General features: G+C 42.7%; 1 protein-coding gene across 1 annotated transcript in view; it reads left to right on the forward strand.

Moving 5' to 3' along the window:
* The window catches only part of ADGRL3 (adhesion G protein-coupled receptor L3), a 682,597-nt gene that overhangs the window by 534,083 nt on the left and 125,339 nt on the right, over nt 1-23,175 (forward strand). Inside the window, 1 exon segment of the mRNA XM_038399396.2 lies at nt 2,277-2,315. Coding sequence (XP_038255324.1) covers nt 2,277-2,315 — 39 coding nt within the window.

Raw genomic sequence — 23,175 nt, forward strand, 5'->3', positions numbered from 1 at the left:
TAACATTGGACAGTTCTTTTTATGTATAACTTTTTCCAGGGCTAACTTTAGTATCATATGATTACTGTGTAGTTCCTGTGATGTCTAGATGGAAAATTATTGTTATCTTGGGAGCTGGGTGTAGATGGCAATTTAAATGTTAAAAATCAGAAAGCGGTTGATAGTTGAATTCTTAGCTGTGGAGTTCATACAAATAAATGTGCTCCTTTAGGGTGAAATCCACTCCTGTTTAAAGTGTCACCCCAGGGCTTACACATCACTTAAGTATCAGTTTAGCCCACAAAATAGGACCTATGTGGAATTAAAGTGGTGGTTCATATAGACCTTGCAGTGGCTCTTAAGATAAAGAATAGATTCCCCAGTTTGACATACACAGTTATGTAGACCGTATTATTAAAACAAGGTATCTAATTTGGCTCTGAGTTACATCATTGGCTTTAATGGCAGAGGCATCTGTGTAACTAAGAGCAGAACTTGGTTCCAAGGTTAGATTGAGTGTGTGTGTGCGGGGAGGGAGGCGGGGTGGTGTTGGAATCACAGATACACCAGATATTTTCTGCGTTTACTGTATTTTGGGATGCAAAACCAAATAATTCTATGAAAACCAAAGTTATCTCTTTGATGTACATTATTATTGTTGATTTATGCCGTTTTAAGCACAAAGGATCTTTTGGATTGTTATATTTAAAACAAAAAACAACTCTAGGAGTTAAAGATCTGTGCATCTTGTGTTTTGCATGTGCTGTAAACTGGGTTAACTTGATGCTATTAATTAATGTTGTTTCACGCTCTCCTATAACAGTGCAGGCATTAACTGTTACAGGGACATAACAATGTGTATTACAGACCTACTGCAAAGCTTTTAGATATGAAATTATGTTGATATCTGACAACATTGTGTAAAACTGGCAATTACTGTCACATACTAACTGGTTACATGATTCTAATTTGCTTGCTACTTTGAATATTGCTTAGCTACATACAGCATCCAGTCACCTTTGCTTTGCAAAGCATATGTTTTTAATCCTTGTCTATTTCACCTTCTGACATTTCTCCATTTCTATGAAAATTTTCTTGTAGCGAGAGGAGAAAATAACATATCAAGACAGTGTGTTTCTCACTCTGCTTTGCCTTCCTGTGATCCCCTCTAGCAGTTTTCCTCCCTCAGGTTTCCAGAGTAAACTAGTACAAATCAATTGTGCTGCACATTAAAATTCTGGAGTGTGTGGAGTCCTGCAAATCAGTGATACGAGTCAGTGATCCAAATGACAGGCTCAGTAATTTACTTGCTCTCATTCCCCACTTACTTCTTTAGAGGAGCAACTGCTCTGTGTTCATTTAAGAATGCATGGATTAATGCTGGAAGTGGTATTGGGCAAACAATAGGCAGCAGAGTCACTGCACCATTATCCCCTTTGTTGATCAAGGATAATGCACTGAAAAGAAAAAAAATAATTAGCAAAGAGTTTGTGTTTTGTTCTGTTTTGTCAGAGAGAGCAAAAGAAAGCAAGCACCAGCCATCAAATATTCATTTAATCTTTAGGAGAAACGTTCAAGTCCACCGAAAGGACTTCACTCAATACTTGGCCTGAAAACAGTCACCTGGGCTCTTATTTTTTTCATACAAGTTGAAGTAAAATGAATTGAAATGAACTGGGGTGATGGTGGGGCATATTTTTCTTTTGTTAAAATGCTAACAATGTTAACATACACTAGGGAGATTTTAGCGTGTGCTAGCAGCAGCTTCATGGCCCAGTTAGTTCACAACACCCAGCACTGTGTAGGCAAGCCCAAAGATAAAATAGCCTGAAATATTCAGCCTGATTCTCATTTAACTGTAATTGACACCTCTTTAAGGGCACTTTACACTGTCAGAGCAATGTAAAGGAGCCTTGTGCAAATAAGAATAAGGCTCAAAATCTCTGGCATTGTCTGACATGATGTGCAATGTATGATTTCAAATTTGCAAGGTACATTTAGCTTACAGAATAGTTACAGTTTGCCTCAAGGTCTGCTGCCACAACTAACAGCTGCCCTGGCAGAGTTTCCAGTCTGTGCTTTCCTGAAAAGAAATAACCAACTGTCTCTAGAGTCAGTACTTACAGCATTCCACTGCTGCTTAGCTTGCATGTTCTCCTAGAAACTCATCAACAGAGAAATGATAGATGTGTAGATGTTTTGTGTAGACGTTTTCTTTATTTTTTTCCCTTGTTTTCTTCTGTCACTAACTTGTTTTTTTCTATTCTGTCTTTAATCTGCTGTCTTTATGGATTCAGCTTCAGAAAAGGGAGCGCTCTTGCAGGGCCTATGTCCAGGTATTTCTAGTGTTTTTATAAATTTGTCAAGTTGTTTGACTGAATGTCTAGTGCTGTTCTTGTGTCTGTGTATCTGATCACTCTAGTCTTTGTGGGCTACAGGATAATGTTACAATTCTGCTTTCCATTGCTTACAACTTCCAGGAATGGTTGGGGCAGAAACTCAGTAGAAAATTGGGGGAAAGATTGGAGAAAATTCTTTCAGCCATTTTTTTAGTTATCCAAATGGGGAAGGCAGTTTTTTATATATATTACTATTTGTATTGTTATTATTTATTAATCATGTTTATTACTATAGTACCTAAGGGCCAGCCAAGACTAGTGCCCCATTATGCGAGGTGCTGCACAAACTCAGGGTAGATGATTGTCCCTTTCCTGAACAGCTTACGATATACATAGACAAGACAGACACAAAGTAAGGGTAGGGGTGGAGCACACCAGCAGCGTGAATAAAGAGATGATGGCAATTGGCATGTTGGTTCCACTTTTTGGGGTGGGGGAGCTTTGTTTTTATTAGGAGGGGATCAGCTAAATGCAAAGGCAAGGGGGTAGGGGCACATGGCAGGGGAGAAGATGGTACGAGGGGCAGTGTGACGTGAAGCCGTGGTGAACGCTGTGAGGGCACGGGAAGGTTGGAGCAAACAGACAATCAGCACAGGCTAATCACCCATCAGAACCCTAGGAAGTTCTCTGAGTGTCCTGAGGTCTCTGCTCTGGCTGTTCCTGCCCCTAATGGCTGGAATTTCCAGTCAGCTCCTCTCTGATGTTCTCCTCCTTAGGCCACATGGAGAGGTGGCAGGGAAGCACCGCCTGGTGCCCCCAGAGTTCAGGTGAGGGATCTACCTTGCACAGATCTGGGTCAGGGGTGGGATTTGGGAGAGGGGTGGCTGCAGCGGGGTCCCATTTTAGCCCCTCCTCCCCGTGGAGCAGTCCCTGTTTTGGCTGTGTCTGTTCTGCCTGTGCACATGTATTTTCACTTTAGAAAAGGAAGGTAAAGCTTCTCTGCACATCGGTCGCTCAAAAACAACTGAATGTCACATGCGGCTTATCCTCATGAAGGAATAATGCCATGTGAGGGTCCCCCTTCATGCGGCTTAGTCCACCCTCTTTTTCTCTTCTGGGCATTTGCTTTCTCCAATACTTGGAGCAGCTTCTCCTCTCGTGGTTTGGGACTTGTGTTCCTTTCTGGTGCCTCCACTCAGGGGATTCCTCCCTGGGCCAGATACCCAGGGGTGGTCTCCCTTGAGAAAATCAATGCTAATGCTACAAGCTGGCAAGGAATGTATAGTCCAGTTCCCAGGACCATAAAATTCCATAAACTTAACCCCAGCAAAGGAATGACGTACCCAAAGTAACAGTATAAGGGAGGGGAATTTACTGGGAACAGGAAGATGGGAGCTAAGGAAAGAAAGGGTTAAGACTGACTAATAATTACCAAAAGTTTATAACTAAGCCACAGCCCCACCTCCTAATGCTCCAAGACTCCTCCAAACCCAGCTCCCTGCCTGGCAACTGGCCAAAGCAGATGGCACAGGTGAGGTGGTGTGCCCTGAGATAGAGTACAGCTGTCTAGTGCAGCAGGCAATTCAGAAGCTACTCCCACCATGCAATGTGCCTGCTTAAATCAAGCTGCTCCAAATATTGGTAAGAGCAAACACCCAGAAGAGAAAAGGGGGGAGGGGGCTACACCAACTGGTATTATTCCTTAATGAGGTTCACAAGCTAAATATGAGACAGCAGTGCAACACTGTTGCAAAAAAGCAAACATAATTCTGGGATATATTAACTGGAGAGTTGTAAACAAGACATGAGAAGTAATTCTTCCGCTGTACTCCGGGCTGATTAGGCTTCACTTGGAGTTCTGTGTCCAGTTCTGGGCTCCATATTTCAGGAAAGATGTGGACAAATTGCAGAGAGCCCAGAGGAGGGCAACAACAATTATAAAAGGTCTAGAAAACGTGACCTATGAGTAAAAATTGAGTTTTAGTCTGGAGAAGAGAAGACAGAGTGGACCTGAAAAAGTTTTCAAGTATATAAAAGGTTGTTACAAAGAGGAGGGAGAAAAATTGTATAGGACAGGAAGCTTAAATTGGGCTTAAATTGCAGCAAGGGTGGTTTAGGTTGGCCATAGGAAAAACTTCTGTCAGGGTAGTTAAGCATTGGAATAAATTGCGTATGGAGGTTGTAGAATCTTCGTCATGGGGAGATTTTTCAGAGCAAGTTAGACAAACCCTTGTCAGGCATGGTCTAGATAATACTTAGAATACTTAGCCCTGCCTTGAGTGCAGGGACCTAGACAAGATGACCTGTCGAGGCCCCTTCCAGTCCTACTGTTCTATGATTCTATCATTTCTTAATTTTAAAATATTTTTCCAACTCCCACAGAACCTATTTGTCATGGAAGATTTGCCACAGGTGAAGTTTCAATTTTGTGGAACCCATCTCTGTAAATCCTCCTCATAGAGAGCATCCATGGACTTTAGTAGGAGACTGCACAGAGAATATGCCAAATTGTGCCTTGGGAGTTCAGCTAATCTGGAGTTTCCATACACAAACCCCCCCCCCCCCCAATCTTTAGAGTTCTCATCTAAAGTGGAACAGTTACATTTTACCCTTCTAAGATAACTCAGAAATAAGAAAAGGGTTTTCTTCAAACTTTCCCCCCAAATCCACCTTGTGACTGAGACCAGCCATGGAAAACTTCAGATCAAAGGGGACATTTGTCATAAAGTTATGACCAGTTGCAATCTGTGGTCCTGATTCTGCAAAGATTTACAAGACAGCTTAACTTTATGCACTGCTAGTTGTTTTAGAGATTAGTGGATAGAGTACTGGACTGGGCTTCCATTCCTGGCTCTACCACGAGCCTGCTGGGAGACACTGGGTAAGTCATGCCCTCTGCATGTGCCTCAGTTTCTCCATCTGTAAAATGGGGATGTAAAGAGCTTTGAGATCTACTGATGAAAAGCACTAGATATTATTATTACTCACAGTCTTTGCAGGATCAGGATGATAGTGCAGTTTGTCCTGTTACCTTGACTATAGATCCAGTGAATCTTATAAAGCAGTACATGCAATGTGAATGAGTTAACTTTGCAATAAGGAACATTTTATTTTTAATCTTCTGATTTTTCTGCATTTAATTTTGCAATCTTAATGTTGCAGTAATGCAGGATTTGCCATTATTTATATGTATATAATACCCACAGAGACATTAAAACAAAACCCACATTTATGTGTAAGGTCCCCTCTGCACATCTGTACATTTTTAATTTCTGCACCTACAAAACATGACATCTTATGCTATGATATGCTTTACTTTGCCAATGCATCCTCTAGCACTTCGAGTGAGAATGCTTGGATTTCTATGACTGTAAAATGTATATAAAACTGCATTCCTCTTCATTACCTGGTCTGATCCCTTTGGGTGTGGATATCCTGAGGGGTGTGGGAGATCTATCTAGTCCTACCCCAGCTAACTGTACCAGTATACTGATTTGCTTTCATCAGTAAAGATAAGTAAATGTTTTCCATTCCTCAGGCTGAGTACTCTTAAGATTTCAGAGAGAGTAGCCAAACACATTTTTCTTCTTCTTCTTCTTTGCTGCCTTCGAGATTTTGCTGTGTAAAAAAGAAAAAGCAAACTCTTACTTTTACTTTAATTCTGAATGAGAGCATCCACACGGGGTCTTAATGTTGTTTAACTAATCCACTTTAACCTTGCACATTGAGTTAATTCGGATGAACTATCCTGAGTGTCTCCCTGTAGACAAGCCCTTACAATGTACAAAGCTCTAATAAACCTTCTGAAGAGAACAACCATGCGATGGAGAATGGAATGGATGACCTAATTGTTCTTCTCCATCTCTGATATGGTCTGTACTTTGAATACATTAAGATAAAAGAACATACTTTGTGACACCTTTATGTGCTATGTTGCAGGATGTTTGGCATCAATATAGTCTTCAAACAATACATTTTCCCTTAGAAGTTCATGTAATTGTATTCACCAAAAAGTGTGGCTGCCCTGCACAGGGAAGAGAATATGATCAGTAGAAATTAAAGAGGACTCCACAAAATTCCCTCTTCCAGGCAATAATTCAGAGAAATTTGTAGGCTGACCACAGCAGTTTATTACACCCTTTGCAGCCCCTAAGTAAATCTTAGGTGATGTCCATACTGGAGCTGGAGGTATAATTTCCAGCTCAGGCAGATGTACCCAACCTAGAAGATTGAGCTAGCATGCTAAAAATAGCAGGGTAGCCACGGAGTCATGGGTGGCAGGATGGGCCTAGCCACCCCAAGTATGTATCTAGGGTCTCAGATGGGATTGTACTCTGAGTGGCTAACTGTCTTGCCGCTGTGACAACGCTGCTGTTTTCAGCATACTACCTTGACAAAGCTAACACAGGTATGTCTGCCGAAGTTGGTAATTACACCTCCAGCTACAGTGTAAACGTACCCTTAGAGTCGAGGGGTGAAATTCTGGCCTCGCTGAAGTCAGTGGGAGTTTTGCCCACCCTTGAATCAGGATTCCACCCTTGTAACATGATTTTGTTACAGAGATGAATTTTGCCATGAATTGGAACCTTGTAGTTAAGTTTCTACGCACAGTTTTGAAAATGTACCTTTTACTATTGATCTCTCTAAACAAGGGACAAACGCAATAGGAAGTTGATATGAAGGATGTCCATTAAATGCAAAGCCAGCAATGAAAATAACTGATATTTTAGGAGGTTTAATTTGGGATTGATGGATAAATTGATTAGAGTTTTGGTGGTTTCCTCATCATGGAGGACATAAATAAGTAATTTTTGTAGACCTTTAGTGATGGGTAACTCTGTATAGCCAATACTTGAAGCTGACGGTGGTCTTGAGCAAAGATGTATGTACAATAAAAAATAAACCATATCAAATATGGATTCAAATATATTGCAGAGTTCTTCAAATAAATGCATCTGTAAATATGTTTGTGCGATTATCAGCCCATCCTTTTAGGTAGTAGCATAGTGAAAACTAATATTGCTCTGATAATTTGTTTGAAAAATGTCAGACCCAGTGATCTTTACTGTAGGTAGAGTTTGCTTCTTCTCCTCCTTTCAGATGTTGATGCGGTAACTGGTATTCTGTTCTTCTTTCAAAAAGAAGAAAACAAGAATCACAACCCAGACAAATCCTTCAATCTACTTTAGTGGCAACTCAGGGCATCAGCAATAATACAACAAATACATGTTGGCATAGGTGAATAGACAGCTGCGCAAGAAAGTCAGAACTGATATGAGAGAAACTATCTCTCAGAATTCTAATGCATAATAATTACATGCAGTGAGAGAGGCCTACTCCACCAAAGGAGACTTATTTGATGGGGAATCACTTGTTATCAGGGGAGATAGTTTCATGCAGAAGGTAACCATATACCAGTTGATGATGAGATGAAAGTTCTGTATGCAGAACAAGGCTGTATTTTTATTACTCCTGCTTGTAAGATGGTCTGGAATCATCTTGTGAACACAGAAAACTTCCAGGATGTAATTAATTCTCATTAGCTTGTGTTGAACTAGATGTCCACATCCATTCATCATCATCATTATTATTATCATAGCTATTATTAATTTGCATTCTTGTAGCACTTAGGAGCCCCTGTCATGGACCAGGACCCCATTGTGCTAGGCACTGTACAGACACAGAACAGAAAGATGGTCCATGTCCCCCAAAAGCTTATAATGTAAGAAAACATCTCATAGTTTCTCAAACCCAACCTCTTTATTATTAACTTCTCCTGGCAACCTATTTCAGGTGTGCCACAGGAGGAGTCATCATGATGGAGACTAGAGTAGAGAGTGTGATTCGCAATGGATAATGCACTTGATTAGTTTAACCTCTTTTTTTCTCTCTCAGACATTCTAAAAGCAGATGGAAATTCCCTGTGATATGTTCAGAATTCGTAGTTACTCAGTTTTATGGAGGGTTGTTTCCCGTCCCTTTCTTCTTTCATGGTCTGGATTGATTGTGAGCAGTTTGCTTCAAGTATCTGATCTTCAATATTTGACATTTGAGCTGAGTTCATTGGTTGTGATGGGTCTCCTTAGCTGGCTTACAGCATTGTTTCCACTGCGGGGCTGGATGCGTGTAACTCCTGAAGTCAGTAAATTAGGCTGGGAGAAATCACTGGGGCTTTGAATCCATCAGAGAGAAGAAGCAGATAAGCAGGGCTAGGAAAGCTTAGAAAAAAATTAAACCTTTGCCTTTCTCAGCCACAAAATTTATGCTCATGCATAAAGGGATGGTCCAGTGGCTTAGTGAGCCTAGGACTTGCAAGAAGTGCATTCAGTTCCCTCTTCCCCCAGAGGCTTCCTGTGTGATCTTGGGCCAGTCAGTTAAACTTCGATCCTGAAAGGTTTTTAGGTTTTGAGATCAATGGATGTTAGGAGTCTCGATACCTCAGAGGATCTGGGCCTTACCTTCTGTGTGCCTGAGTTCCCCATGTATACAACAGGGACTGATTCTGATCATGTCTGTTTCTCGTGGGCGTGGGGAGCATAAATACACTAAAGGTTACAGTTATTCAGTTACTACAGTAAAGGGGGCTATATAAGCCGTTCAGATACGTTGAAAAACAGTTTGTCTCTTGCAAGCTTTATTGAGTGTGTGCAGAGTTTAAAATCAGGGCTCAATGGTAGCCTTGCTGCATATGCCAAGGAACAGATTCTGTTGCTGCACTACCCCCGGAACAGAGCAGGAACCGGATTGTGACTCTGAGAGTTTCAGTGGGGTCTCTGATTCGTCCCCTTTTTGCTCCAGGGTGTATGTGGTCTTGCTCAGCCCTATCCCTGGGGCAGATTGCTTCCCGGTTGCTGCCAGCCTCTGCCCTGCCCTGCCTACCTGTGCAGGAGGCAGAGTCCTGGCTGCTTGGGCTGTTGTCACTTACCCCCGCATGGCTACTGACAATATGAGTGGTCTGCACAAGGGACTCAGGGGGCGCTTGACACCTCTCGCTCCATATTGTGGGTGTGTAGTCAGGGATTCTACTGCATGTGTGGGCCTCATTACAAGGGGTGAGATCGGATCCTTGTCTTGCTTGTGCAGTTTGTGCCAGGGCTCTGGTGAACAGTGTGCATTGCCCTGACTCCCTGTCATGCCACACACTGATCCCTTCATGTATAAAATTTACCACAAGGAGGGCAAATGCTCAAAGGAGAGAGTGTCACCTTAGCCTCCCACAAGTGTTTTTGCCAGTGAATCCTAATTCTTTAACATTTATAGAATGTGAACACAATAGCCAAAGCAAATGGTTTTAATCTGGGTGGGAAAAACAAGCCTTCTCAGTATTTGTCTCGGTCTAGCTGAGACATTTTCCTTCCTCAGATTACCAGAGTTTGGCCAGCACTCCACTCTTTACTTAGGGTCCATCTGTAGAGCAGCACAGAAGTGGCATTCCCAGCTCAGGTAGATGTACGCCTGTTGGCTCTGCTCAGTCTAGCAGCATGGGCAGCACCTCTGGCTAACCACCCAAGGCTGTACCCAGGGCTTGGCCAGGATTGTACTCTGGCCACTAGTTTGTGCCACTGTAGCCACACAGGTGTTTTTGGGCACCAGTTTGAGCAGCGCTAACATTTGTGTCTACCTGAGCTGGGATTTACGCCTCCTGTCTGCTCTGCAGACATACCTTTAGCATGTCTGGAAGAGCCTCCTTCTCTTAGTCTAAGTCAGAACCATACTGTTGCCACACCCCAAAACTATAACTGCCTTTCACTCCTGCAAGTGCCATTTTCTCGCCTGTTAGAAGCTGGATGAGGCTTTTACCTTTACCTTACCCGTGACAATAGTGGAAGTGTTCTGAAGGTACTACCCATGCAGTAAAGAACACAGGATCTTCCATAAAGTGAATAACTTCATTGCTATGATACTGGCCTGTGTTGTCTCAGTTCTTGACATCGCCAGTCAGTAGAGATTGCTATTGTTTTGATCAAAGTGGTCCCGTTAGTTCTGATCCTCAGGTATCACTCTCACGTGTTTCTTCCTGAAGATATGAGCAGTCTGAATCATTGCAGTAAGCGAAAATGATCAACATTTCTCAGCGGATCCAAGGCATTAAGTTCACGACTGATTAAAGGAAGAGGTCTTTTTTGAAAACCTAATATCTCTTGGCAGATAAAAGATACATCTGGGACTGAGTCTGTTGATATCTAAAGTGGCTTATTCCTTCCTGTCCCACTTCTTATTGATGCCTGTTTGTGTCTAAACCAAAGAAGAAGCTTGCACCTTCAGGACAGAGTGTAAATTGAATTATGCCACATTTACTTGTGTACTTGCAGTGCACGTGACAAGAGAGATTTTAACTGCCATTTATAGAGTGAGAAACAAATTAATGAAGATTCTCAAGTTCCTTATTTGGTCACTTAATTGGCTGTCTGACAAAGAGCTCTGTGGTGTGTGTGTCAAACAACTTTTGGAGTCCTCTAATGATTTGTGCTTTGCTTGACTCCTGATGCTGTTCTATGTGGCCTGTCAGGTTGGATATCCTTGTTAAAGTGGCTGGAATAAATTGGCTAGCAGGGTTCATACAATGTAGTATATTAACTATAGCAACAGGGAGTACTTTTAGCAGCTTTTCAAGAGATCTAGATGTTTGCCCATAAGCATCAAAGCGGCCCAAACTTTCATTTAATATAATTAAAAGGACATCTGAAAGTAGTTTGATTCACAGCAGGATTTTGTGGTTTGGTAACCTTTGTTAAAACTCTGTGAACTTAATATATTTCACAGCTTGAGCAACCTGCACTTGATTTGTGTCAGGAAGAGAGAAAATACCCTGCGTGTTTCTACTGTGCTGAGCCTATTGTTAGGAGAGAGCAGGATCAAAGAAACAGACTTTAGTTTATCTTTGGAGTTTAACCTTATTTGCATAAGTATGGACAAGGAACATAAGTGCATACTTCTGTGATCAGTGTAACCTCTACACACAGGATAGAGGGGTAATCCCCAGCTCCTGTAGACCTATTGTTTGTCATGAGAGCTAGCACGCTAAAAACAGCAGTGTAGTCACAATAGTCAGTGGCGGTGGCAGGGGCTAGGCCCCCTGAGTCCGTACCCACAGGGTTTAGGCAGATTTGTACTAACCTGGGCTGCCACTGCCCATGCTACTGCTGCTATGCTCTTCATTTTAGCGCACTAGCTCAGATGAGAGTTAACACGAGTCCACAGGAGCTGGGAATCTCAGACGTAGCTGATGGCGTTAGACATAGCCTAAATAACTCTAACTAAACTATACCATATGGAGAAATGTCCACAAGTAATTATAGCAAATATTCTTAGAGCTTGCTGTGTGATTATCTGGGATTTTGGTTGGAGTTGGCCCTTAAATCTTTCGACACTGGGAAAGGTCTCAAGACAAACTGCCATAGATGCTACTGGGAGATGTTGCTTTTATTTGGACAGTTGGAAGAATGCACGTCTCCAATTCCCTGGGAATCCCCTTGAAGGATACGGAAAATCTGTCAGAGAAACACATATTGCATGTAAGCATTTTCCTCTCTATCTCTGCAGCTTTGCTTACTTCCCCTAAGTGAGTAGCTACTTGCTGTTTGTATACTCTCAATTCCCAAACAGAAGAACGGCAAATATAGGTGATTCATAAAGGCAATCCTCAGAAAGCTATTCCACATGGAAGATCTTATTAGATGAAATAGATCATATGTTATTTCCTTCTTCCTAGTGAATTCTTTCATGTCAGCCCCACAGATGCCTGCTGACCATAGAACATTCCTTTGCAAGTGCTAACTGAAAAGCAAAAAACACAGTCTCCAATTTATAGCCTCCTTCTCTTGCATTAGGTCTCCTACTTTTTAGTGATCTCCCATTAAAAGATTATTTATAGTTCAAGGCCAAGCTTATGAAACTGAGGTGCCTAGACCTAGGCCCTTAAATCCATATTAAGGGCCTCAGCAAGTGTCCTGATTGCATCTCAGCCCTCCCATTGACTTTAATGTGAGCTTGGATCTCTCAGCACATCTGATAACTAGAGGCCTCTTCTATTTCAATACCTAAATTATGGATTTTGGTGCCCAGACTAAATACGAGCATGTTAGTTTTAGTCACTAAGGGCCCATTAGGCCCATAGGAAAATCACATTTTAATATCAGGATATGTTCTCCATTTGTTTTTCCCTCGAGAAAGAACATACTTTCCCTAGATCCAAACTTCAGATCAACGTTGACGCCATCAATCACCAGTCACCTACTATAGCACTAAATGAAGACCAGTGCTTCATTCATAGATGCACTTCTCAGATAGGTGTAGAGGGTGATGGGAGAAATTAGCTTCTACATTTTAAGCATTTTTTAGAAAAACAATTAATCACTCTTCAACCAAACTCAGGCAAAGTGCATGTTATGCCATTTTACCGCATGTTACAATGCATTGACAGCCTTGGAGATCAGGCTGGCCTCCCTTTTTGACATTGTCTCTAGTGTAATACTTTGACTAAAGAAAACTTTTAATCTGGATTTAAAAGAGTAATTTTCGAGGAAAGGAGTTGTGTGATAATGAAGAGCCTTATCGGATAGATCTGAAGGCAGCTCCCCGCTGAGAAACAGAATTTAATGACATCATTTAACTAAAATGACATTTTTCTTGTTTAATAATAGCTAAAAGAATAATATGCTTGTCTATTTTAGATCTACTGTCCCAGCATAGGCTGATGACTGCTTCAGTTTGACTTGTGACCCTTTTGTACAGATTACAGCGTTCTCGTCATTTGATATTCCAAAGGGGCCAGACGTTTCCTGAGCTGGTCTATTTCAGTGCATTAACCTTTCCAGTCCTACGTCTCCTTGTGCACCCAGATCCAAGCTTTCAGTTTGCCCCCTGTATCTATGAAGTCTCTTCAAGCAGCACAACATACATTTGCGGTTAATGGGAGTGCTCCTCCACTGATGGCACTCTTTATGCCCAGAGGCAATGATCACACAGCTTCCAGCAGAAGTTTCTGACAGTGTCATTGATCCTAGCTTTTGCTCATTTTATTTGGGGGGCTTGCCAACACTGATGTGTTTTGTTTTAAGAAAAGATTTGTTTTTCCACTGAGTTTTTCAGAGCAATATAAATGATAATTGTAAATAACACATAATAGGAAATTCATAAGCAAGAGATGAAATTCAATAAAGACAAGTGCAAAGCAATTCCCATAGGAAGAAAAAAGCAAATGCACAACTACACAATGGGAAATAACTGGCTAGACAGAAGTACTGCTGAAAAGGTTCTGCGGGTGATCGTGGATCACAAAATGAATACGAGTCGTCAATGTGATATAGCTATTAAAAAGGCTAATAGCATTCTTGGGTTTATTAACAGGAGTGTTATATGTAAGACACGAGGTAATTTTTCCTCTCTACTCAGCACTGGTGAGGCCTCAGCTGAGTAACTGTGTCTGGTTCTGGGAACAACACTTTAGGAACCTGTGGACTACTTGGAGAGAGTCCAGAGAAGAGCAACAAAAAATGATTTAGATCAAAGGTTTAGAAAACATGACCTCTGAGGAAAGGTTAAAAAACTGGGCTTGTTTAGTCTTGAGAAAGTCCCACCTGGCTATTTATCCTTAATCAGTGAACACTAGAAGAACGTAAATGTTGAAGGTTTGACTCACAGAGCATTGTTCTACTCTCTGAATTCCATGAAGCATACTCATTTGTTGAGGGGGTTTTCTTTGGAGAAGGAACTTTTTCCATTACCAGTATTTTCCAGATGTTGTGAAACTCAGGGGTGGTTTCTTCCAGCAGTTTGCAACAGAACATCAAGCGGCAAATAAAAAATGGGTTAATATTTATGTGCATGTTCCAAATAATAATAATAATTAATAAATAATTTATAGCCAGTGTGCTTCACAATAACACCGAGTGGCACCAATCAGATCAGGGCCCCGTGATAGACCCTCAACAAACATGTGATGGAAGATAATTCCTGCCCTGAAGTGCTTATCATTGAAACAAAGAAGGCAAACAAAAAGTGGAAGTGAAAACACACATGAGGTGACTTTCCCAAAGTCAATGGCACAGCCAAGAATAAAACCCAGGCTTCCTGAATCCCAGGCTGTGCTGCCTCCAATGGAGCAGAGAAGCTCACCTCGCTGCCATCTCTGTTGACTGTGATCCCTGGAGGAAGAGAACGTTGTCTCCCATAGCTGCTGTGCTACTACAGTGCTCTAAATTCACAATTAATAAACAAAGAAACAAGGGCAAGTGCTGTTTGAGCAGCTGACCATAATTGAACAACGTTGTAAAGCTGATTATTCACCACATTGCTGCGGTATACTTTCCTCTTTGAGCCAGCGGGCACAAGAAAGCCAAGAGATTCATTATCCTCCCTTGCCTTGCCATTTACTTAAAATAAATATTGCTGCAAGACAAACGGATTGGCTGTTTTCTGTTTAATTTGGTTTTCATCCGAAGCAGCCCTGCATGCAGCTGATTCTGCTGCTGATGGCCAGAGGAATCTGGACCTGGTTTTGAGCAGCTTAAAAAAAGCACCTTATCATTTTAGAGCACAGTCGTTTCGTCCGAGAGGGCTATGTCTCTTCAAACAAGGACAGCAGTGTCTGAATGGACACCCTTTCTGGCTGATCAAGTCAGCAGTTGGATTGGATGCAACAGGAGGGCAGTGAAGGTTTAGTTGTGTGTTGTGCAGTACCCTGTATGCCCCCTGTAGAGCCACAGGTATTATAGCCAGGATTGCACAAAGGTTTCTAAAGCCATATACAGTGAGGTTGCCCTGATATTAATCATCATGCATCTGTGGTGGTGTAAAGTGGTGATGATGTACATAGGAGCAGTGGGCAAGGCTAGATTGTGTGTGTAGTCACAGCCCTGAGTAGGCACGGCAGAGGCTCACAGGAAGTCCTGGAAAAGGTCCTCGCTCAGCAGGTACTATCGTTCCAGCAAGTATAGAAGAGTATGCATGCGGCACCACCACCCTGGAGGGGGCGGCATGCTCCCCTGGCTGCAGCAGGAAAGCTCTACTGGCTGGTGCAGGAGGGTAAAGCAAGGACACACCATGCCTCCTCCTCACCTACCCTGGGGTGGTGTGTGCCTTTGGGGTGCACTCCCTGTACTTCCCTGAGCCCCAGGAGTGCAACTGCACAGAGGTGGGCTAGGAGTTCCTTGTGCCCATCCACACCTTGGCCCATGCCGAGCACAGGGGCCAGACACAATCTGGCTCTCAATGGGGAGGGGAGCAGAGAGAGAGATTGTGTGCATGTGCGTGTGTGCATGCGTGTGTTCTTACACACAAAGTCCCTATGGCCAGACGTGTCCATGAGTGGACTTTGATGAATCAGTCTTTGTTTGCAGTGAGTTGTCTGGAACTAGAGAATAAAATTTTCCGTAGCTGAACTTGGTTTTGTTGCACAGGACATGGAGTTAAATTTACCCTGTAAAAGCTGGTAAGCTACAGATACGAACATGGCACTGAGGTCCGAGTCTGTAGTCCTGGCTCAGTCCTTAATGTTAAGCATACGCTGTACTGACTGAGGGCCTCCAGCCTGAGCGAGGGCCTGATCTACTGCCATTGAAGCCACTGAGCATATTTAGCTGAGTAATGACTGAGCCCAAACCGGGAAATGTTCTCTGGGTTTGTCCCTGGGGGAAGGTACTTGGACCTCTAGAATAACATAACAAGAACCAAAACAAATTGTAATTAAACAATCTGTGGGAATCTTTCCATTGGCTTGTGTGGCATTTGGAGATGGCCATTACACTGGGGGACTGGTGGAATCATCTTGCATTATAGGGGTGTCGGGACCTGTTGAAGCTATCCTAGGTTGTGTTTGCCTTGTTGCTCCCATTGTGTCCAGTACTACTGCTAGTTCCTGATTGGTTAATACTGTAATGTGAGTTGCGTGATGTAATCCACGTTCAGCCAAGGAATGTAATTGCTAATAACATGAAAGAGCATTAGAAAAGTCAGAGTTCTGTGTTTATTTATTTTCTAACCAGTAGGATCATAACAAGTATATTAAAGCCCCAGTTCCACCGTCCACATTCATGCAAAACCCCCAGGAAGTTAGGACTGCAACACAATAGGAAGCTATCTGCATGATGTTTTCAGGTACACTTTAAAAATATGCTCTTCTGCAATAGAGGCCAGTTTGAAATGGCCTGTAGAATTGGAAGGGTCAAAAGAGGAATTCAGACGTGTTTCCCGTAAAGCCCCTCTGACACTCACCACTTTGGTTTGGACCAAGGTTTTATCATTCACTGATGGGAAGATAGGAAGGATGCATCCCTTAATAGTTGTGTTTGATTTTTTCAGTTTTTTCAGCTGATGGCCTTCTCTCAAGAGGCTAAACTACATGTTTAAAGAGCTCAGAATTGTAGGAAAGCCACCAGTTTTCTGAGGTCAAGGTTGAAATGCGGTGGTACTATGAGACGCACAATCTGCTCCCACACTGCGCTGTAACAGGACCGGGGTGAATGGATTTTATAGCCATCAGTGTTTTCCAGTGTCAATTCCCAGTTAAAGTCAGGGATTCTGAGTGTAGAAAAGACATTTGTTTTCAAAATGCAAAGTTTAAAGCTTTGGTGGAGTGATAGCAAGACTTCTGTGGCACCAATATATATGCAGACTCCTAGATTTAAAACTGAATGACTGTCACTTATCCAGAAACTCTCACTAGACATTTCTAAAAGGCAAGAAGATAAAAATAAACACACAAGCAAAATGCAATTTTACAGAACAAAGCAACTGTCACAAAGGAAATCAACAGGATATGTAAAAACAATCTTTTAGTAATGCATAATTACTGTAAAGCTCCTAATTAGTTGCCTGTTGACAATAATGTATTTTAATATCAATTTGTAGTTTATGAAAAGGAAGAATTATATTTGGATGGATGGATGGATGGATGGATGGATGGATTGATTGTAATCCCAGGACAAAGCCAGGGAACAATATGTTTGCCCTGTTTGGGAAAGATTTCTCCTCTGTCATTTGTTGTTATTGTTACTATATGTATTCTGGCAGTGCCTAGGAGTCACAGACCAGGACTCCCATTGTGTTAGGTGCTGTATACATTCAGAACAAAGAGATGGTTCCTGCTCCAAGCAGTTTACAGTCTAAGCATACAACAAGAGACAAGAGGTGGATACATTGAGGGGAGCACAAAGAAATGAGAAAATTTTCTTGGTCTCTGCATTAGTCACTGTCAGGAGTGACTGCAAGGTTAGTGATATTTTCAGAGGCACCTGGGCCACAGAGATTTTCAGTGGCAGCTTTGCGCCTGTCTGTCCTGGGCACTTTCCAAAATCCCAACCACACGTCTATGAACTTGGCCTGACACTACTGAAGTTAAGGGGTTCTGCATTAACTTCTATGGGAGCAGGATCAGGATCATAGAATCATAGAATATCAGGGTTAGAAGGGACCTCAGGAGGTCATCTAGGCCAACCCCCTGCTCAAAGCAGGACCAATCCCCAACTAAATCATCCCAGACAGGGCTTTGTCAAGCCTGACCTTAAAAACTTCTAAGGAAGGAAATTCCACCACCTCCCTATGTAACGCATTCCAGTGCTTCACCACCCTCCTAGTGAAAAAGTTTTTCTTAATATCCAATCCAAAACTTCCCCACCGAAACTTGAGACCATTACTCCTTGTTCTGTCATCTGCTGCCACTGAGAACAGTCTAGATTCATCCTCTTTGGCACCCCCTTTCAGGTAGTTGAAAGCAGCTATCAAATCCCCCCTCATTCTTCTCTTCCGCAGACTAAACAATCCCAGTTCCCTCAGCCTCTCCTCATAAGTCATGTGTTCCAGTCGCCTAATCATTTTTGTTGCCCTCCGCTGGATGTTTTCCAGTTTTTCCACATCCTTCTTGTAGTGTGAGGCCCCAAACTGGACACAGTACTCCAGGTGAGGCCTCACCAATGTCGAATAGAGGGGAACGATCACATCCCTCCATCTGCTGGCAATGCCCCTACTTATACATCCCAAAATGCCATTGGCCTTCTTGGCAACAAGGGCACACTGTTGACTCCTATCCAGCTTCTCATCCACTGTAACCCCTAGTCCATTTCTGCGGAACTGCTGCCTACCCATTCAATCCATAGCCTGTAATGGTGCATGGGATTCTTCCCTGCAAAGTGCGGGACTCTGCACTTGTCCTTGTTGAACCTCATCAGATTTCTTTTGGCCCAATCCTCTAATTTGTCTAGGTCCCTATGTATCGTATCCCTACCCTCCAGCGTATCTACCACACCTCCCAGTTTAGTGTCATCTGCAAACTTGCTGAGGGTGCAATCCACACCATCCTCCAGATCATTAATGAAGATATTGAACAAAACCAGCCCCAGGACCGACCCACTTGATACCGGCTGCCAACTAGACATGGAGCTATTAATCACTACCCTTTGAGCCCGACGATCTAACCAGCTTGCTATCCACCTTATAGTCCATTCATCCAGCCCATACTTTGTTAACTTGCTGGCAAGAATACTGTGGGAGACAGTATCAAAAGCTTTGCTAAAGTCAAGGAATAACATGTCACTGCTTTCTCCTCATCCACAGAGCCAGTTATCTCGTCATAGAAGGCAATTAGATTAGTCAGGCATGACTTGCCCTTGGTGAATCCATGCTGACTGTTCCTGATCACTTTCCTCTCCTCTAAGTGCTTCAGAATTGATTCCTTGAGGACCTGCTCCATGATTTTTCCAGGGACTGAGGTGAGGCTGAGTGGCCTGTAGTTCCCCGGATCTTCCTCCTTCCCTTTTTTAAAGATGGGCACTAACTTAGCCTTTTTCCAGTCATCTGTGACCTCCCCTGATCACCATGAGTTTTCAAAGATAATGGCTAATGGCTCTGCAATCACATCCGCCAACTCCTTTAGCACCCTTGTATGCAGCGCATCCGGCCCCATGGACTTGTGCTCATCCAGCTTTTCTAAATAGCCTTGAACCACTTCTTTCTCCACAGAGGGCTGGTCACCTCCTCCCCAAACTGTGCTGCCCAGTGCAGTAGTCTGGGAGTTGACCTTGTTCATGAAGACAGAGGCAAAAAAGCATTGAGTACATTAGCTTTTTCCACATCCTCTGTCACTAGGTTGCCTCCCTCATTCAGTAAGGGGCCCACACTTTCCTTGACTTTCTTCTTGTTGCTAACATATGTGAACAAACCCTTCTTGTTACTCTTAACATCTCTTGCTAGCTGCAACTCCAAGTGTGATTTGGCCTTCCTGATTTCACGCCTGCATGTCGGAGCAATATTTTTATACTCCTTCCTGGTCATTTGTCCAGTCTTCCACTTGTTGTCAGCTTCTTTTTTGTGTTTAAGATCAGCAAGGATTTCACTGTTAAGCCAAGCTGGTCGCCTGCCATATTTACTATTCTTTCTACATTTAGGATCTATATCTGTTGCACTTGGCCTCACATATAAAGATACTCCTGGCCCAGCACCCTTGCTACCAGACAGCTGTGGGTAATAGACATCTCCTGCATAGAACTACAGTAGGAATGTCTGCTTTCTTGGTATCTTGGGCCCTATGTACCCTGATGTTTCTCTCTGTTTATCTGTCTGTCCATGTCCTGGGGCTACAGGTTAGCTAAACACTGCTTGCTCATTTGCACCAAAGATGTTTCTTGCTATCATAGGTCTCCCCTCTCTTTGTTTACACTCCTGGTATATTAGTTATCTTATATACATCCCCGCAACCTCAGGGTGACTCAGTGTAGTGTTGTGGGCATGCAAAGATTGTGGGAGAGGCTGCTTGTAGCTGTGGGAAGAATTGGATGAGACACCCACCTCCCCAAATTCTGTTTTGCATGAGGTCTCGCAAAAGCTATTTGGCCAATCCTGCTAATTTGTATACAGTTCTTATCAGCTGAGCTGTATTGGTTAGTGCTTAAAAGAGGATGGGGGCAGGGAAATGTTAATGGAAAATGTTTGACTCACAGAATAATAGTATGGACCAGTGGGAGTTTTGGTTTGTTTATTCATTTAAAGGAGTCGACAGAAGTTAGGAACCCACAACCTTTTAAAGGAAGCTGGGTGCAACGCTCTCTTAGGCACCTTTGAAAATCCCAACCTTTATCAGTATCATCAGTGTCTCTTGGGACTGAGCCCCTCTTCCCCCCCTCCCCCCCCACCCAAACACACCCACCTTGCGTCCATTCTTCATGTTTCAGTCCCCGTGTTGCAGCTCTCAGCCTTCTGGCTGAGGAGGGCTAGGATTGAATGTCTGGGTCTGGAGTTTGGCAGTGCTAACCCCTCCACCCCCACGGATGTGATGATTAGTTGTAAGGCACTCACTGTGTTTGGAGGAGCATTCTGCTTCTGCAGTTTTCCCTGCCCCTCAGGTATGTCTACACTGCCACTGGGAATGTGCCTTCCTGACCAGATAACTGAACTTGTCCTAGCTCTGCTTAAGCTGAATCACTAAAAATAACCATGTGGATGTTGCAACATGGACAGAAATCCTGACTACTCACTTGAGTACCTGTCCTGCCTGACCCACTGGGTACTGCTCAGGTGGCTACCTGGGGCTGCCACTCCTGCCACAGCATCCACACTGCCATTTTTAGCACACTAGCTTGAGCAGAGCTAAAACGAGTCTGTCTGCTTGGGGTTGGGAGACACCGCTCAGCTGCTGTGTAGACATACCTGGACTGACCAACTCCTGATGGGGCAGGAGTCAAATCTGTATAATCCGTGCACGGGCCAGAGCTCTGCTGTTAAGCTAAGAGCCCAGCCATTGGATCAGTGCTTTGACTAGCACTGTCAATTGTCCTGTTTGTCCATATTTGTTCCATTGTCCTCTTCCTGCAATCTCTATCTCAGGTGAAGCTGTTCCTTTAACAGCTGTTTGGTTTCATTTAAACACCTACCTCGGCCCATGTTCCAAACCCAAACATTTCATTAACACTTAATCTCCCTGGCCTTACCTGCAATGCTACACGATAATGAAGTGCTTTGCTCAAAAATGAAGTGTTGGGAAGGTTAGGTTAATGCACTAGACTGGGTGAGGGAATGTTTCTTTGGGGAAAACAATGGGCCATATTCAACCCTGGAGTAACTCCTGTGAAGGCAGTTTTACTGGATATGTTCAAATCTGATTCAAAGCCCATTGAGGTCTATGGGAATCTCTCTGTTGATTTTAATAAGTTTTGAATCAGATCCCAATTCATTGGTGACATACATGTGCTGGCTTCTGTGTAGCAAACAGATTTGACTGCTGACTCTGCAAGAGAGTTTGTATAATGTCCTGTTAATGTTCTGTTATTCACAGATGTGCACACACACAAAAATTCAAATACACATGAGGAAAAAAATAGTTTTTTAAGAGCAGAATCTTTGTAGCAGATGTTGCACTACTACTAATGCAAGTATTTCAGCATGTTTCAAGTTTAGTCAAATATGCATTACCATCTCACCCAAACCCAGGAGCTAGAGCTGTAGTTAAGACTAATTCTTTCTTCCATTCAAATATTTTAAAAAATAAAATCCAACATGTTGTTTTAGCAAAGATTTAAAGGGCCCATTAGTAGCAAGCAAGATGAAAATAATGCAAATTGTGTTCTGCATAATAATGTTGAGGGGGGGTGTGGGGAATCATCATTTTCTGACTGGAGTGCCTAATTACTTTCCTTGAATATGGGATCTTTGCAAGAAAAACACAGCCATGTTGCATAGACATGCAAAGCAAAATAGGCATGGCTTTGATCACTCAAAAATAACAACACTTCTCTTTGCTCTTTCCGGAGACAAGCTACCAATGTAAGCTACCAAAATGTATGAAACATTATTCAGACTGGGCTTTAAGATTTAAAAAAACTGAAAACATACCTATCCCTGTGTAGTTTAATGAGTCTTTTTGACTGATAAATTTATCATTTTATTTTAGATGAAGTTGCCAAACTTCCAAATTTTTTAATTATTGTATTATTATTTTATTTAATTTTATTTTAAAAATTAGTTTAAAAGTCTAGAAGCTAAATTTCCTGTTCGTGAATTCCATACTGCTGCTCTTGGTAGTCCATCGCTGACGATGATGATGTTATTGTCTCAGTTCTCATCTATGGCTACGCATATGACTCTGAAGTCCAAACCCTGACACACAGAATTGGCCACAAGGGGCATGGGAAGTCCATATCTATGATGTTTGATGATGCAGCATTGTGGTGCCTTTCACATGCAGCCTGGAGACTATTATGTCGATCCCTCTCAAATCTGTTACATTCTGATCTTGTCAGAGACGAGGTCAGTAAGTCCTGTTCTGAATCATTTGCTCAACTTCTTGGAGATTCATGCCATCCCACTGGAGACTGCTCTTCAGATTATCTTTGAAGCGCTTATACGGACAACGCTTCTTTCTTTTTCCTTGCCTCTGCTCCGCATACAAGATCTGTTTTGGGAGACAGTGGTCTTTCATTCCTATGACATGTCTGGTCCACGTAAGTTGTGCTCTCAATAGCATTTCCTCAATGCTGGTTGTGTTTGCTCGCTCTCTCAAGGACCTTAACATTGGTCACTCTCTCCTGCTAGCGAATGCTCATTATTAAGCGGAGGGAGTACATGCGAAATTTTTCAGGCTGTTTAATATGCCGTCTATAAAGAGTCCATGTCTCTGATCCATACAGGAGAGATGTTAGGACCACTGCACTGTAGACCTTCAATTTGGTGGTGAGACGAATGTTGTGTTGGCTAAGGACTTTTGTTTAGAGTTTGCCAAGAGCCTGGCTGGCTTTACTAATTCTGGAGGCAATTTCCTTATCAAGGGAACCATTGCTCAAGATGGCACTGCCCAAATATTTGAACTGATCCACATTTTTCAGCCGTGTGCCTTGGATGAAGATGGCTGGCACTGGGGCATTGGAATGAG

Source organism: Dermochelys coriacea, chromosome 4 (genome assembly GCF_009764565.3).
Source record: "Dermochelys coriacea isolate rDerCor1 chromosome 4, rDerCor1.pri.v4, whole genome shotgun sequence".
Classification (NCBI taxonomy): Eukaryota; Metazoa; Chordata; order Testudines; family Dermochelyidae; genus Dermochelys; species Dermochelys coriacea.